The sequence below is a fragment of the Galeopterus variegatus genome, unplaced genomic scaffold (genome assembly GCF_000696425.1).
Source record: "Galeopterus variegatus unplaced genomic scaffold, G_variegatus-3.0.2 Scaffold744, whole genome shotgun sequence".
NCBI classification, from domain to species: Eukaryota; Metazoa; Chordata; class Mammalia; order Dermoptera; family Cynocephalidae; genus Galeopterus; species Galeopterus variegatus.
Genome location: NW_007726855.1, coordinates 293,785 through 309,859, shown reverse-complemented (window position 1 = coordinate 309,859; position 16,075 = coordinate 293,785). Strand labels below are relative to the sequence as shown.

The window sequence follows — 16,075 nt, the reverse complement described above, 5'->3', positions numbered from 1 at the left end:
CTCACTCAGCCAGTGAGCAGGAACCGGTCTGTATGTGGGATCCGAACCCTCGGTGGGAGCGCCTCCGCACTTCCCAAGCGGCGCACTAGCGCAGTGCGCCACCGGGCCGGCCCCAGACGAGGCACTTTAACGTCGCATTCATAAAACACCAGCACCTGAGTTCATGATGTTTCCATATTACTAAGCAATTTCCAGCAAGTTTTTAGAACATATTAATTGCTGCCTGTCCTCACTGCTTTCCTTGGAGATTTTAATTTAAACAGGTACTAAAATGACTGAAATGTATTAGAAGGTGAAATAATGAGACACAAAGAGTAGAATGTGTTTAGAAACTCTTAATTTCGCCATAAAACATTTACAGCTTGCCAGTACCAGCACCTTCAGCGGAATAAAATAGTAAAAAGGGCAGGCTTTAGAGGGTACTTGAAATGAGTTTTATTTGCCAACCCAACATATTACAAGCCCAGAGGTGAGTTCAGAGGTTTATCAACACTAACTACATTTTAAGAGCAACAGCAAGGAAAATAAGCATCAGAATAGAGACATTTACATTAATATTTAAAGTTAAGATAGTGCTCAATCTGCCCACTGAGGAAAGCACATTTGCTCACTTAGGAGTCCTTTAACACTGCACCCTGATCTTTAGCTTAACCTTGCAGATAGATTCTAAAAACCACAAGGGTCTAGAAACAATTCTGTGAGTCAGTGGTCAAGTACATTCCATAATTTTGTCCTTCCCCACTTCAAACTACTCCGAGATATCAGTTCCTTTTAAAGCAGAGTGCTGTAATGCATTGTTACCTAGTGTGTGCCTATTTTCCCAAACTTCAGTCATTTAAATACAACCTTCCTGATTTTTGCCATATCCATATGCCCCATCTTATTAGCCACTTAATATTTTCTTCAAATAAATTCACTTTTTAGACTTAGCTTCTTCCTAGACAAAGTTATCCATGAAATAACATGTTTGATATGCTAGTTCATCTTCTAATACATATCAGGATGTGTAGTTATTGTCCATGTGACACTTATAATCACCTGACTAGCCACCCATGGAACGTTATTCACACTATGGAAGGTGCTGGTACAGATGTTTAGGGCATAAGTTCAATTGTCAGACATATGTGATCTGCCAGTGACTGTTTATGTGACTTTAGACAAGTAACTTAAACTATCCAAGCCTGAGTTTCCTTATCCATAAGGTAGATACAATAATAGCATATATGTATAACAAGTTGACATACATTATGGGTTGAATTATGTACCCCTAAAATTCATATGTTGAAGTCAGTACTTCAGATTGTGACCTTATCTGGAAACAGGGCAATTGCCAATTTAAGTAATTAAAGGTGAGGGCATACTGGAGTAGGGTGGGCCCATAATCCAATAGGGCTGGTGTCCTTATTTAAAGAGGAAATCTTTAAATGAAGATTTAAGGACAGAGACATGCACATGGGGAGAATGCCATGTAAACACTAAAGCAGAAATTTACAAGCCAAGGAAAAACAAAGATTGCCAGCACACTACCAAAAGCTAAGAGAAACGCATGGAACAGATTTTTCCTTACAGACTTCAGAAGGAACTAACCCTACTAACACCTTGATCTTGGACTTTTATTTTCCAGAACTGTCAGACAAAAAAAATTCTGTTGTTTAAGCCACCCAATTTGCAGTAATTTGGTAAGAGAGCCCTAGGAAACTAAGACAATATAAGGAAACACTCAAGATATTGTTATTTTATTAGTCTAATCAGGCTATTTAAAACTCTTTTTTTGTGGACATTTATGAGAAGCAGGCCCAAGAATTTCTGGTTAGTCAGAAACAAAGATTAGGTTTGTAGATGTCAAGTCATGTGCTTTCTACCCATGAGAATCCAAATCAAATTATGCATGTAGAACATGTCCAAGTGTAAGCCCATAATTAGAGAGGTGTAGTGAGATGAGAGCTGGAAGGATAAAGCCCAAACACCAACTGCAAGAATCAGGAGTCAGCTCTAAACATAGGACAAAAAAAAGAGACAGGAATCTAAAAGTAACCAGTTAAAAAAGGAAACACATGAGCAACCATCAACAAGTACTACCATGATTGCTAAGAAAACTGTTAAGCCAGCAAGGTCCTCAAGTTGGCCAGCCCAGTCTGTTGGTGTGTTGAGCTCCCCTACATGTCTATAGTGGTGCTGCTTAATGTGGTAGCCTCCAATTACGTGGGGCTACTTAAATTTAAATTAAGTAACATTAAAACTTGATTCTTCAGTAGCACTAGCCACATTTAAAGTGCGCAATAACCACATTATAATTTATGTTATAGAATATGACCCTTGTAACAGAGAGGTCTATTGAACAGCCCTGGTCTTCTGGAGTATCAATGCTCATGGACTTCCATGGCCAAGATGACAAAATGTAATGAGTGATCTAAATTCTGAGTCCACCCCATACTTACTAACCATCTTACATTTACAAAACAGCTTTGACTAATGTCATCACAAAGGATCAAGTACACATAAAAATTTATACAGAGAAATGATGGGTGCTTAGTCAAAGGTACACATTTTCCAAGTGTATCTCTGCTCAGGGATTGGCTAGAGCATTCTCAGATTACATTGTCATGAACTCTTTTTATTGCTGTTTATTGCCTCATCTCTCCCTGAATGTTAAAGGGAAGGCAATTAAAAACACCTGCAATGATAAATTGTCTAGTATGAAATTAGAACTTCCTAGCATTCCAAGCTTGAAAACCTGCAGTCTACAGTTGTCAGTCTACAGGCTGTGGTCTGTGTCTTAGAGGCAGCTTTCAGTGAAGGCTGGCCAAGTTGGCATGTCACCACCCTTACTCTACCCTCAGATCTCCTTCACACTGATTATCTTAACCAGTGTGAACACATGGAATTGTGACTATTTATTCACATGATTTGCACAAAACATTCAGCCAGAAGCTCCTGCAGCTGGTACAAGAAAAAACACAGAAAGAGACACAAACAAACAAAAGAAATAACACAGAGGAAGAGAAATGGAATTGCAGTGGGGAAGGGTGGAGAGGGGCACAGGAGCTTGTAAAAGTGAGTCTAAGTAAAAATTTCTCAGACTAAACCCTCCTCATGACCTGAGTCACTTCCTAGACAAGAACAAGCAGTCACTTAGTGCAAGAACCAGGATTGAGAAAGGAAAAAAAGTAAAATTTTGTTTCCCCCTTCTCCTCCTCTTCCTTTTTCATTTTGTGGGGTTTTTTTTTTTTCATTGAAACATAATTGATTATACATATTTGTGGGGTACAGAGTGGAATATCAATAAGTGTATACAATGTGTGATGATCAAATCAGGGTAATTAGCATATTCATCATTGCAAAACTTAAACAGGACTGAGAAAGGAAAAAAAGTAAAATTTTGTTTCCCCCTTCTCCTCCTCTTCCTTTTTCATTTTGTGGGGTTTTTTTTCATTGAAACATAATTGATTACACATATTTGTGGAGTACAGAGTGGAATATCAATACGTGTATACAATGTGTGATGATCAAATCAGGGTAATTAGCATATTCATCATTGCAAAACTTAATCATTTCTTCATGATGTGGACATTCGATCTCCTTTCTTCTAGCCATTTGATTACATGCAATAAATTAATGTTAATTATAGATGCCTAACTCGAATGTACGCAATAGAACTTATTTTTCCTGTCTAGCTGTTTTGTATCCATTTACTAACCTCTCACTATCCCCCCTCCCTTCTTTCTTTTTTGTTGTCATTGATTGATTGAGCAAGATAGATACCTGAGCCATTCACTGAATGGCGTATGACCGAGAAAGCCCATAGCTCATTCCTGTCTTCCCTATGAGAAGTTCCTCAATCTCTGCAACTCCCTTGGGCTCTCTGTGCCTTATTTCCCAATGTGTTCTCTTTTCCCTATCCTCTTTCCCAGGGATGCAGAGTGATATAACAAATAATGTCATAGTTGTTATCACACACTGAGACCCTGGGGTTGGGGTGGCTGGGGTGGCTGCTAAAGTGATACACGTGTTGCTGTCATCCCACAGGAGTAGAGGTAACACCATTCATCTGGTCATTAGCTGAATTAATATTGAGAACACACATTTCCACATCCATGTTCATTTGATCCTGTGCACCGGAGATGTGCCTGTAAGGGATTTTTGAGCAAGGCTTTCCTTTGTACCTTCCAATTTTACTCTTAGTTGGACTCTGTTGTTATTGTTCAATCAGTGAACTGTACCTGCTCGGTGCCATCCGAACGTCAGCCTCTTGGAGGGGGGTTTCGATGACAACCACAAGGAGAAGAGACTGAGCAGAAAACAGCTCCCCTCCCTTCTTTCTTTTTTGTTGTCATTGATTGATTGAGCAAGATAGATACCTGAGCCATTCACTGAATGGTGTATGACCGAGAAAGCCCATAGCTCATTCCTGTCTTCCCTATGAGAAGTTCCTCAATCTCTGCAACTCCCTTGGGCTCTCTGTGCCTTATTTCCCAATGTGTTCTCTTTTCCCTATCCTCTTTCCCAGGGATGCAGAGTGATATAACAAATAATGTCATAGTTGTTATCACACACTGAGACCCTGGGGTTGGGGTGGCTGCTAAAGTGACACACGTGTTGCTGTCGTCCCACAGGAGTAGAGGTAACACCATTCATCTGGTCATTAGCTGAATTAATATTGAGAACACACATTTCCACATCCGTGTTCATTTGATCCTGTGCACCGGAGATGTGCCTGTAAGGGATTTTTGAGCAAGGCTTTCCTTTGTACCTTCCAATTTTACTCTTGGTTGGACTCTGTTGTTATTGTTCAATCAATGAACTGTACCTGCTCGGTGCCATCCAAACGTCAGCCTCTTGGAGGGGGGTTTCGATGACAACCACAAGGAGAAGAGACTGAGCAGAAAACTGGTCAGGTCAATTAAGAGGTGGGCAGCATCTGTGACAACAGCTAGACTCCCAGCAATGTGCCCACCTACGGGATGCAAAAATTACACTGAGTTAAGTCACCAAAATCCAACTAGATTCATATGCATACAAACCACAGTTGGTGGAAATGCCACAGACTTACAATACTTTAGAAGAGAAAAAGATCTCAAAGTTGATTTAATGCACCTTTTCTTTCCAATTCAACAAATAAAGAAACTACCACCCAGAGAGTGGGTAGGATTTGAACAGGTAGAAATGAATTTCAGAGAAGAGGCCATTTCTGGGGGAGCGAAGGTACAGATTTTGGAAAGTGTGGGGCACATCTGGAGAACACCCCAGTTAGACTGGGGCATAAGGATTCAAAAAAGGAAAATAAGAGAAGATAAGGCAAGAGAAGTATAGGCCAGATTAAGAGTGTCTCATAATCCAGACTGAGGATCTGGACTTTTGTCTGTAAATCAAATGTTGCAATCTGGCCCACAGATGTGTTTTCATTTGACTTATAATTTTACCACAGTCTTCGCCACTATCTTTTGCTCTACTAATTTATATTACCCACCTAAGTTTGAGATCCCTGTTATAAATAGTGGGGAGCAGGTCAAATGTTGCAATCTGGCCCACAGATGTGTTTTCATTTGACTTATAATTTTACCACAGTCTTCACCACTATCTTTCGCTCTACTAATTTATATTACCCACCTAAGTTTGAGATCCCTGTTATAAATAGTGGGGAGCAGAAAGGAGAAAGGGTAAGTACCTTCCAAAGGGCATTGTGAGTACAACCACAATCCAACAAACCACAGGAACAGAACCCAAGCCACACGAGTCCTGCCTTGCTTTTCTCCCATGTGGTGTGCCCTCTCTATGTCCCTCTAATTCTCCTTTGAAAAGACCTCCAGCCTCCAAAATAGAAGCTAAAGGAAAACCTTGTGCTTTCCTTCCTGAACAGCGTTTGCTGTTTGAGAGCAATAACCTTTATTGCTCTTATTACATCTTCCCAGCAAAGAGCTTTTGCTGACTGATTAGTCCTGCCTGCAACTGTTTATTACCTTACGTGCTGCAAAGCAGCAGAGACCGTCAGTCATCAGCCCTCCATCATCAGACTCACCTTGTCTTGCTAATGATTAAAAAAAATTACATAGATGGCTCATAATTGCAATAATCCCCACAGACCGTTGGCTCTAGCTGTAGTTAATAACTGGTTTGTCAAAGTTTAATGGTCTGAAGCAAAGTAGTCTTCAAGCTTGTTACTGAACTGTCAGTGCAAAAATCGGAATGATTCATTAACCAAAAGCAACATTTTGCTAACAAATCAGCTGTCTTTCCAATTATCCTCTAATGTTGCTCTCTCTGCTGAACCTGATCCTGATAATAAAGCTGTGTTAATAATGCATTATTTCTTGCCTGGAGAATGACTACATGCAGATAAGCAGCATGCTTCAATCTCAGCCATGAATGATGATGATTCTATATGCTGGGCTGAAATCATAGTCTAAGTCAAGGAAATGAAGTCTTATAGAGTTTCTTTAGCAGGCTCAGCCAACTCAGAAGGCAGCTAAAAAAAGAAAAAGTGCTTGCTTGGGAAGAAGCATGTTAATATGGAGCCCTGGGAACTGAGAACCATTTTGCAACCATCAGAGCTACTTATAAGAACCACCCAGAAAACCATGGGCAATCTTACTGAATCCTATAGTGCAAACTGTTTGCAAGAGGTAGTTTGTGACTGAACTTGCATTTGCTTCTGAAAACATGGGGTATTATTGATAATTAATTCAATTATTCAACCAGTATGTACTGAGCCCTAACTGTTCATGATACCAGGGATGGGATATACAAAGAAAAACAAATCACGGTCCCTCTTCAGTCATCTCCTTGTCTAACACTCACTGTACTGAAGACATGCTAATGGGCATGGGGATCAGGGAGCCACTCCCACTGGCAGCATTGAGGAACTTTTCACAGAACAGAGGGGTAAGATTTGGCAAGAAGAGAAGGAGTTTTTTGGGAAGAGATAAAAGTAGGGGCAAAACCCACAGAAAAATGAAAGAACATGGGACCTTTCTGGAAAAGCAGGAGGCGCAGAGTGTTGGAGGAATAAAGAAAAATTAGGCTGCAAAAGTGGGTTGAAGACCCTCGTATGCTGCATCATATGACAAGCCAAGGAATTTGAGTGTTATCCTGTGGGCTAAGGGGATCTATGTGTGATGTTGAGTCAAGGTTGTGCATGTTTAGATCTGCGTTTAGGAGAAAGATCTTTGCTAGCAATACTGAGGCTGACTTTGAGGGAAGAGAAGCTGGAGGTTAAGAAGCAACAGTGATAGGGAAATTATGGCTAAGGCATGGACTAAGGAAGCAACAAGTGGGGAAAAAATTGTATTTCTGGAATATTTAGCAAGATGTAGAAAGCAGTGCACTTATAGAGAGATAAGAGAGGCACAGAAAGGACTCAGACTCTACTTAGGGCTGTGGAGTGAAGGTAACAGCAGGAGAGCGGGGGGCCATGAGGACTGGGTCTCATATTCACAAACCACCTCAGATTTAGGCAGCTGGTATTAAGTCCCCGTGATGTTTTCCACGGAGAACAGAGACATACTGACGGGACTGAAAGAAGTGCTCATCTGACAACATTAGCCTTGTGCCCCATTACTGGCATACACCATTGGATGCTGTTAATTCACATTTTTAAAATTCTTTAATTATCTATGAATAACATTATTATACTCTATAATAGATTGTGGCAATACATCATTGAGTTATTATTTACCAAATATTTAAAACATACCACAGTTTTCATAGCCATGGTTTGACATTTCTTAAACTTTTAATACCAGGAACCTCAAAAAATATAAGTGGCTTTAGATTCCGAGACACCCTGGCTAGAGGACAAAGTAAGTACCCCTACCAATAAAACGTGGTTATCACATCACCCAGCTGTATCTTTCTCTTACTAAGAATATTTTTACCCTGAGATACTTACCATCTTCCCCAGCCTACGTCTAGCTCTGTGTTTCTGTCTAGCAATCTAGTGTTTGCCTCCATCTGTGCTTACCTCTGAGTAGTCCTGCTGCAGATGCCCCTCCCTGACCACTCTCAATTTCTTCCAGCAATGGCCATACTTGAGTTTATTTTTCTGAGTTTTCAGTGTCTCTATGTCTATCTTTTCAAATAAAGATACATGTTTACATCTGCAACATAACTCCTCTTTGTGGCCTTTCTACAATTAGGAATTTCCAAAGCAATCAGAAAGAGTCCCCAATTGACAGGTTGAAAGGCCCATTAGCAGTGAATGCATATGGCCTCTTTAGTTCTTTCTCCAATCTGCTGTGTACTCTGTGGCCAGTTCTCTCTCTAAACAACTCACAACTCTATGACCTGTTTATCCCTTTATCTAAACATAAATGCCAAGTACTCCCTAAAGTCTACAGAATGAACCCAGATACCCCAGCTGGGCTTCAACATCCTTCTTTATCTCCCCGCCCCCTCCTGTCCCAGTTACCATTCTAGTTTTATTCTCTGCTAACCACATTTCACCCTACACCACTGCCTTAGATAGGCTCTTTCAGTTGTAAGTCATAATTGCCTGCTTGGGTTGAATGTGGCCCCCAAAGGTTGACGTGTCGCAGACTTGATCTCCATTGTACCACTGTTAAGAGGGTGGGGAATCCTACTATGGTAATTGAAAGGAAGGACCTTTCAGAGGTGATTAAATTGTGAGGACTACCCTCATGAATAAATTAATCCAGGGATGGTTTAATGGGTGGTCGTGGGTGTGGTTCTAATGGCTTTAAGAAGAAAGTAATTGAGGAGCTTAATCTCTCTCTCCTTCCACATGTGACACCCTGTGTTGCTGGAGAGAGTTCCCACCAAGTAAAAGGCCCTCACTAGATGTGTTCCCTGAACTGTGGACTTCCTTCCTGGCCTCTGAAACTGTAAGAAATAAATTTTATTTCTTTATAAATTACCTAGTTTCAGGTATTCTGTTGTAAGCACAAAAATGGACTAAAACAATGCCTGATTCAAACTAGGTTAAAAAACAACGAAATGATAGTTTACTGTCTCAAATAGCTGAGAACAAATCTGGGTGAGACTGGATAAAGTGCAGCCTAATTCTAAGTTTCAAAAACTGTTGTAGGGGCTCTGCTCTGTGTCCAGTTATTGCTACTTATTATAATGTTAAAGACAGATTTTCTCCCCTTCACCAAGAAAGGTGAAAGCCTTTCCATGGAAGCTATATCATTTTACCTTAGTATTTGTAAAGGAGAGAGAGAGAGCTTTTTCCCAGCCCCTATATATAAGGACCCAGGGACTCCGATTATTCCAGCTTGGGATCTCACACCCAGCCCTGACTATGAGCTTGAAGTATTCGGGCCAGGAGGACCAGAATTGCTACCACAGCAAAGAGTTCAAGTACTTGAACTACGAAAAACCTTGCTGAACAGGAAATACCAGTCTGCTACAAACCGCAGCACTCAAATTTCTAAGAATACAAATTTCCTGTCCTGTTTCACACCCACCACTTAGAATCTGTCAAGGTAAGGTCTAATATTTACTACCTGGCAGATAACAGTAGCAACTAGTGTGCTGCTCATTCAGTCCCCTCCATCTGTTAGGACCTTCTCATTCTCCTTTTGGCCACATCTCAATCCTACCCATCCTTCAGGGTCTTGTTAAAATCCCATATCCTCCAGAAGGTCTTTCGGATTCCCAGAAGTGATCTGAGAATAATAATTGCTTTCTCTGATGTGATCACGATTGGCTTTGGGGAGGAGGTGAGCTTTGGATTGGGGTCTTGAATAATGGCCAGGATTTAGACGAGTGTGGAGTAAAAGGAGAGACATAAGCCAAAGCTACAGGAACTTTAAATAAAAAGGGATAAGCCAAAGCTACAAGAACTATAATGAGCAATGATTATTTTGCACAGAATGAATAAATAAATTTGGCTGAAACAGAGAAGTCACGTAGGGAAGTAGTAGGAGAAAAATATTGATAGTCAGTTTGATAGCCTGATGGCAGAATGTTTTGAAAGCCACATTAAGAATTTTTCTTTTTTTCTAGGATGACAGAGCTTTCTAACTCAAGTACTTGAACTACGAAAAACCTTGCTGAACAGGAAATACCAGTCTGCTACAAACAGCAGCACTCAAATTTCTAAGAATACAAATTTCCTGTCCTGTTTCACACCCACCACTTAGAATCTGTCAAAGTAAGGTCTAATATTTACTACCTGGCAGATAACAGTAGCAACTAGTGTGCTGCTCATTCAGTCCCCTCCATCTGTTAGGACCTTCTCATTCTCCTTTTGGCCACATCTCAATCCTACCCATCCTTCAGGGTCTTGTTAAAATCCCATATCCTCCAGAAGGTCTTTCGGATTCCCAGAAGTGATCTGAGAATAATAATTGCTTTCTCTGATGTGATCACGATTGGCTTTGGGGAGGAGGTGAGCTTTGGATTGGGGTCTTGAATAATGGCCAGGATTTAGACGAGTGTGGAGTAAAAGGAGAGACATAAGCCAAAGCTACAGGAACTTTAAATAAAAAGGGATAAGCCAAAGCTACAAGAACTATAATGAGCAATGATTATTTTGCACAGAATGAATAAATAAATTTGGCTGAAACAGAGAAGTCACGTAGGGAAGTAGTAGGAGAAAAATATTGATAGTCAGTTTGATAGCCTGATGGCAGAATGTTTTGAAAGCCACATTAAGAATTTTTCTTTTTTTCTAGGATGACAGAGCTTTCTAATATACTGATCTCTTTTCACTTGGGGCAACCAAGTGGGGTCCAGCACAGTGGGAGCCTTTGAACCAGTTTCTTCGGTGACAAGCATCCTCATCACTTTAGCTCAGTGCTCAGAAAACCTTTCTACACTTGCTATGATGGGGAAAGGGTTGTAAACCACTAAACTAGGCAAAGGGGACATACTGAAGAATTTTGAAGACAGGGGTAGTATGATGAGAGCAATGCTTTAGGAAAATCAGCTCAATATCAATACAGGTCAAATTTCAAATGATTGTCAGTATCCCTTTAATTTCTTTACTGACAACATCACTGTCTTTGGACTCTAGACTAAAGTCAGAATAGAACTCATATACTAATTTATAGGAATGACAAGAAGAAAAGAAGAGTGATTTGCTGACTCCAGGTGAATAGTTGCCCATAACCTCCCACAAAATAGAAGGTATATTAAAAGCAAAATGGCAAACACTCAACAAATTAAGCACAGAAAGAATGTACCTCAACATAGTAAAGGCATATGTGACAAACCCACAGCTAACATCATCACACTGAACAGTGAAAAGTTGAAAGGTTTTCCTCTAAGGTAAGGAACAAGACAAGAATGCCCATGTTCACCATCTCTATTCAATTTATACTGGAAGTCCTAAATAAATAAATAATAAATGTCCATATACTCAAAGCAATCTACAGATTTAATGCAATCCCTTTCAACATTCTGATGACATATTTCAATTTTAAGAAAAAAAAAATCTTAAAATTTATATGGTACCATAAAAGACCTCAAATCATCAAAACAATCTTGAGCAAAAAGAAAAGGCTGAAGGCACTACACTACCTGACTTCAGAATATACTACAAAGCTATAGTAATCAAAACAACATGCTACTGGGAGAAAAGCAAACATACAGATTCAATAGAACAAAATTGAGAGCCCAGAAATAAATCTGCACATTTATGTTCAGTTGATATCTGACAAAGATGCCAAAAACACACAGTGGGGAAAGGTTCATGTCTTACTGTTGGGAAAACTGATTATCTACATACAGAAGAATGAAATTATCTCATACCACATACAAAATCAACTCAAAATGAATTAGAGACTTACATATAAGACCTGCAACTATATGACTACTAGAAGAAAACAGGGAAAAGTTTCATAACATTGGTCTGGGCAATGATTTTTCTGGATATGACTCCATAAGACCAGATAACAAAAGCAAAAATAGACAAGTAGGATTACATCAAACCAAAACCTGCATAACAAAGGTAATGATTGAGTGAAGAGACAGCTCAAGAAACAGGAGAAAATATCTGTAAACCATAAGTCTGATAAAAGATAAATACCCAAAGTATATAAGAAACTCAAACAACTCAACAGTATAAAAACACACGACCTGATTTTAAAAAGGGCAAAGGACCTGAATACACATTTCTCAAAAGAAGATATGCAAATGGCCAACAGGTATATGAAAATATGCTCAGCATCACTAATCATCATGAAAATGCAAATTAAAGCTGCAATGAGACATCTCACACCCATTAGAGTGACTATTGTCAAAAAGACAAAAGATAAGTCTTGGCAAGGATATGGAGAAAAGGGAAACGTTACACACTGTGGGGGGGAATGTAAATTAGTGTAGCCACTATGGAAAGCAGTTTGAAGGTTCCTCAAAAATGAAAAACATAACTACAATATGATCCAGCAATACCACTACTGGATGTATATCCAAACGAAATGAAATCAGTACATTAAAGAGATATCATGTTCATTGAAGTACTATTTACAATACCCAAGATATGGATCAACCTAAGTGTCCATCAGCAATGAATGGACAAAGAAAATGTGGTGTATATATATATATATATACACACACAATGGAATAATATCTGGCCTTAAAAAAGAAGAAAATCCTGTCATTTGCAACAACATGGATGAAACTAGAAGACATTAAATGAAATAAGCCAAGCAGAGAACAATCAAATACCACATGACCTCATTTATATGTGGAATCCAAAAAAGTTTTATTCATAGAAGCAGAGAGTAAAATGGCACTTACCAGGAGTTGGTGGTGGGGAGAGATTGGGGAGATATTGTTGAAAAGATACAATTGGAGCTGTTATCAGAAGGCTCCCAACAAAGAAAAGCCCAGGACTGGACAGGTTCACTGCAGAGTTCCACCAAACCTTCAAAGAGGAACTGATATCATTTCTCTGCAAACTGTTTCAAAAGATTGAAACAGAGGCCATTCTCCCAAACTCATTCTATAAGGCAAACATCACCCTGATACCAAAACCAGACAAAGATGCATCAAAAATAGAAAACTACAGGCCAATATCCTTGAAGAATATAGATGCAAAAATGCTCATTCAAATACTAGCTAACAGAATACAGCAACACATAAACAAAATGATACACCATGATCAAGTGGTTTCATTCTAGGGATGCAAGGTTGGTTCAACATATGCAAATCAATAAATGTGATACACTACATCAGTAAAAGCAAAGACAAAGACCATATGATCATCTCCATAGATGCTGAAAAAGCATTTGAAAAAATTTAACATCCTTTCATGATAAAGACTCTCTACAATTCAGGCAAGGATGGAAAGTATCTCAACATAATTAAAGCCATATATGATAAGCCCACTGCCAATATCATCCTGAATGGGGCTTTTCCCTTAAGAACGGGAACTAGACAAGGATGCCCACTCTCACCACTCCTATTCAACATAGTATTGGAAGGACTAGCCAGAGCAACCAGAGAAGAGAAGGAAATAAATGGCATCCAGATTGGAAAGGATGAAGTCAAACTGTCCCTGTTTATGGATGATATGATCTTATATATTGAGCAGCCTAAAGCTTCTATAAAAAAAACTCCTAGAGTTGATAAATGATTTCAGCAAAGTTGCAGGATACAAAATCAACACAGAAAAATCAGTACTATTTCTATACTCCAACAATGAACATACAGAAAGAAACAAATCAAGAAAGCTAGCCCATTTACAATAGTCACCAAAAAAATAAAATACTTAGGAATAAAGGTAACCAAGGATGTGAAAAATCTCTATGAAGAGAACTACAAACCACCATTGAGAGAAATTAAAGAGGACACAAGAAGATGGAAAGATATCCCTTACTCTTGGACTGGAAGAATTAACATTGTGAAAATGTCCATACGACCCAGAGTGATATACAAATTCAATGCAATCCCCATCAAAATTCCAATGAGATTTTTCTCAGAGATGGAAAAAAGCTATCCAAACATTTATATAAAATAACAAAGACCACACATAGCCAAAGCAATCCTGAGCAAAAATATAAAGATGGAGGCATAACACTGCCTGACTTTAAACTATATTACAAAGCTATAATAACCAAAACAGCATGGTACTGGCATAAAAACAGACATGGATAAATGGAATAGAATAGAGAACCCAGAAATTAACCCATATGCCTACAGCCATCTGATCTTTGACAAAGGCAGCAAGTCTACATCTTGGGGAAGAGCCTACCTTTTCAACAAATGGTGCTGGGAAAACTGGATACTCATTTGTAAGAGGATGAAACTAGACTCATACCTCTCACGTTGAGTTGATATATCAAAATCAACTCAAAATGGATCAAAAAATTAAATATACATTCTGAAACAATAAAACTCCTTAAAGAAAACATAGGGGAAACACTCCAGGAAGTAGGAGTGGGTACAGGCTTCATGAATATGACCCCAAAAGCACAGGCAACTAAAGGAAAAATAAACAAATGGGATTATATCAAACTAAAAACCTTCTGCAGAACAAAAGAAGCAATCAACAGAGTAAACAGACAACAAACAGAGTGGGAGAAAATATTTGCAAAATATACATCTGGCAAAGGATTAATATCCAGAATATACAAGGAACTCAAACAACTGTACAGCAAAAAAACAAGTAACCCAATTAAAAAATGGACAAAGGAGCTGAATAGCCATTTCTCAAAGGAAAATATACAAATGGCCAACAGACACATGAAAAATGCTCAACTTTACTCAGCATCCAGGAAATGCAAATCAAGACCACTTTGAGATACCATCTCACTCCAGTTAGGATGGGTAACATCAAAAAGACTGAAAATGATAAGTACTGGAGAGGTTGCAGAGAAAAAGGAACCCTCAGACACTGTTGGTGGGGCTGCAAAATGGTGCAGCCTTTATGGAAAATGGTATGGAGGTTCCTCAAACAATTACAGATAGATCTATCATATGACCCAGGTATTCACTGTTGGGAATATACCCAGAGGAATGGAAATCATCATGCTGGAGATACCTGTACTCCAATCTTCATTGCAGCTCTATTAATAGTAGCCAAGAGTTGAAACCAGCCCAAATGTCCATCATCAGATGAGTGGATAAGGAAAATGTGGTATATCTACACAATGGAGTACTGCTCTGCTATAAAAAGAATGAAATACTGCCATTTGCAATAACATGGATGGACGCAGAGAAAATTATATTAAGTGAAATAAGTCAGGCACAGAAAGAGAAATACCACATGTTCTCACTTATTTGTCTGAGCTAAAAATAAATAAATAAATAAATAAACACACAAACAATTAAAGGTTGGGGGTAAAGAAGACACAACAATCAGAAAAATTCCTTGAACATTTTAAGAGAAGTGAACAGATATGATGTGGGGAGGAGGAGAGAAGGTGGAGAGGAATGGGTAAAGGGCCATGAAAATCAACTACTATGTATATTGAGAAGTAAAATAAAATTTAAAAAAAATAAAATAATATAATATATACCCCTTGCGATTGAAAAAAAAAAAAAAAATTCAGTGGAACAGGAGGAATAAGTCCAGGAGATCTATTGCACAACATGGCAACTATGGTTTATAATAAAATATTGTATTACTGAAAATCACTAAGGGAGTAAATTTTAAGTGTTCTCCCCACAAAAACATGTTAAATATGTGAAGTAATGTGTATGTTAATTAGTTTGGTTTAGCTATTCCTCAATGTATATATATTTCAAGATATCATGTTGTACACCATAAATATAGACAATGTTATTTTCCAATTAAAAATATAAATTTTTATAAAAAGCAAAATGGCAGTATATGAGCAAAAGTACGATGAGAAAAGTGAGTTTTGTGAGAGTAAGACCACCTCATTTTAGGCCATTGATTAAACATCAGCTGGGAGAAAATGCTATTTATTCTTAGCATCCATACGGATTCAGGGAAAAGCAGAGGAAGAAAGTAGTGGAAAAAACAAGTCAGTTTCTACATCTTCCTGAGCTGTGTTTGTACTTCATCTGTAAGGCTGTGAATTCTAAGAACATCACCTTTTTAAATCATGTTTTGAATGGATTCTGGTATTAGGTTTTCCATTTCGTTAGTCTCTTACAAGAGTAACTAAATATTGTCCACAATCTTTTGAATTACAAAAGTAAA

At 38.6% G+C, this 16,075-nt stretch overlaps 1 protein-coding gene across 2 annotated transcripts in view; it reads right to left on the bottom strand.

The window, feature by feature from the left end:
* SLC30A8 (solute carrier family 30 (zinc transporter), member 8) overlaps window positions 1–16,075 on the bottom strand; it is a 63,820-nt gene that overhangs the window by 25,923 nt on the left and 21,822 nt on the right. For both annotated transcript variants that reach the window (XM_008572007.1, XM_008572008.1), the window contains one exon: window positions 4,808–4,954. In XM_008572007.1, coding sequence (XP_008570229.1) covers window positions 4,808–4,954 — 147 coding nt within the window. The remainder of the gene's footprint in view (window positions 1–4,807; window positions 4,955–16,075) is intronic.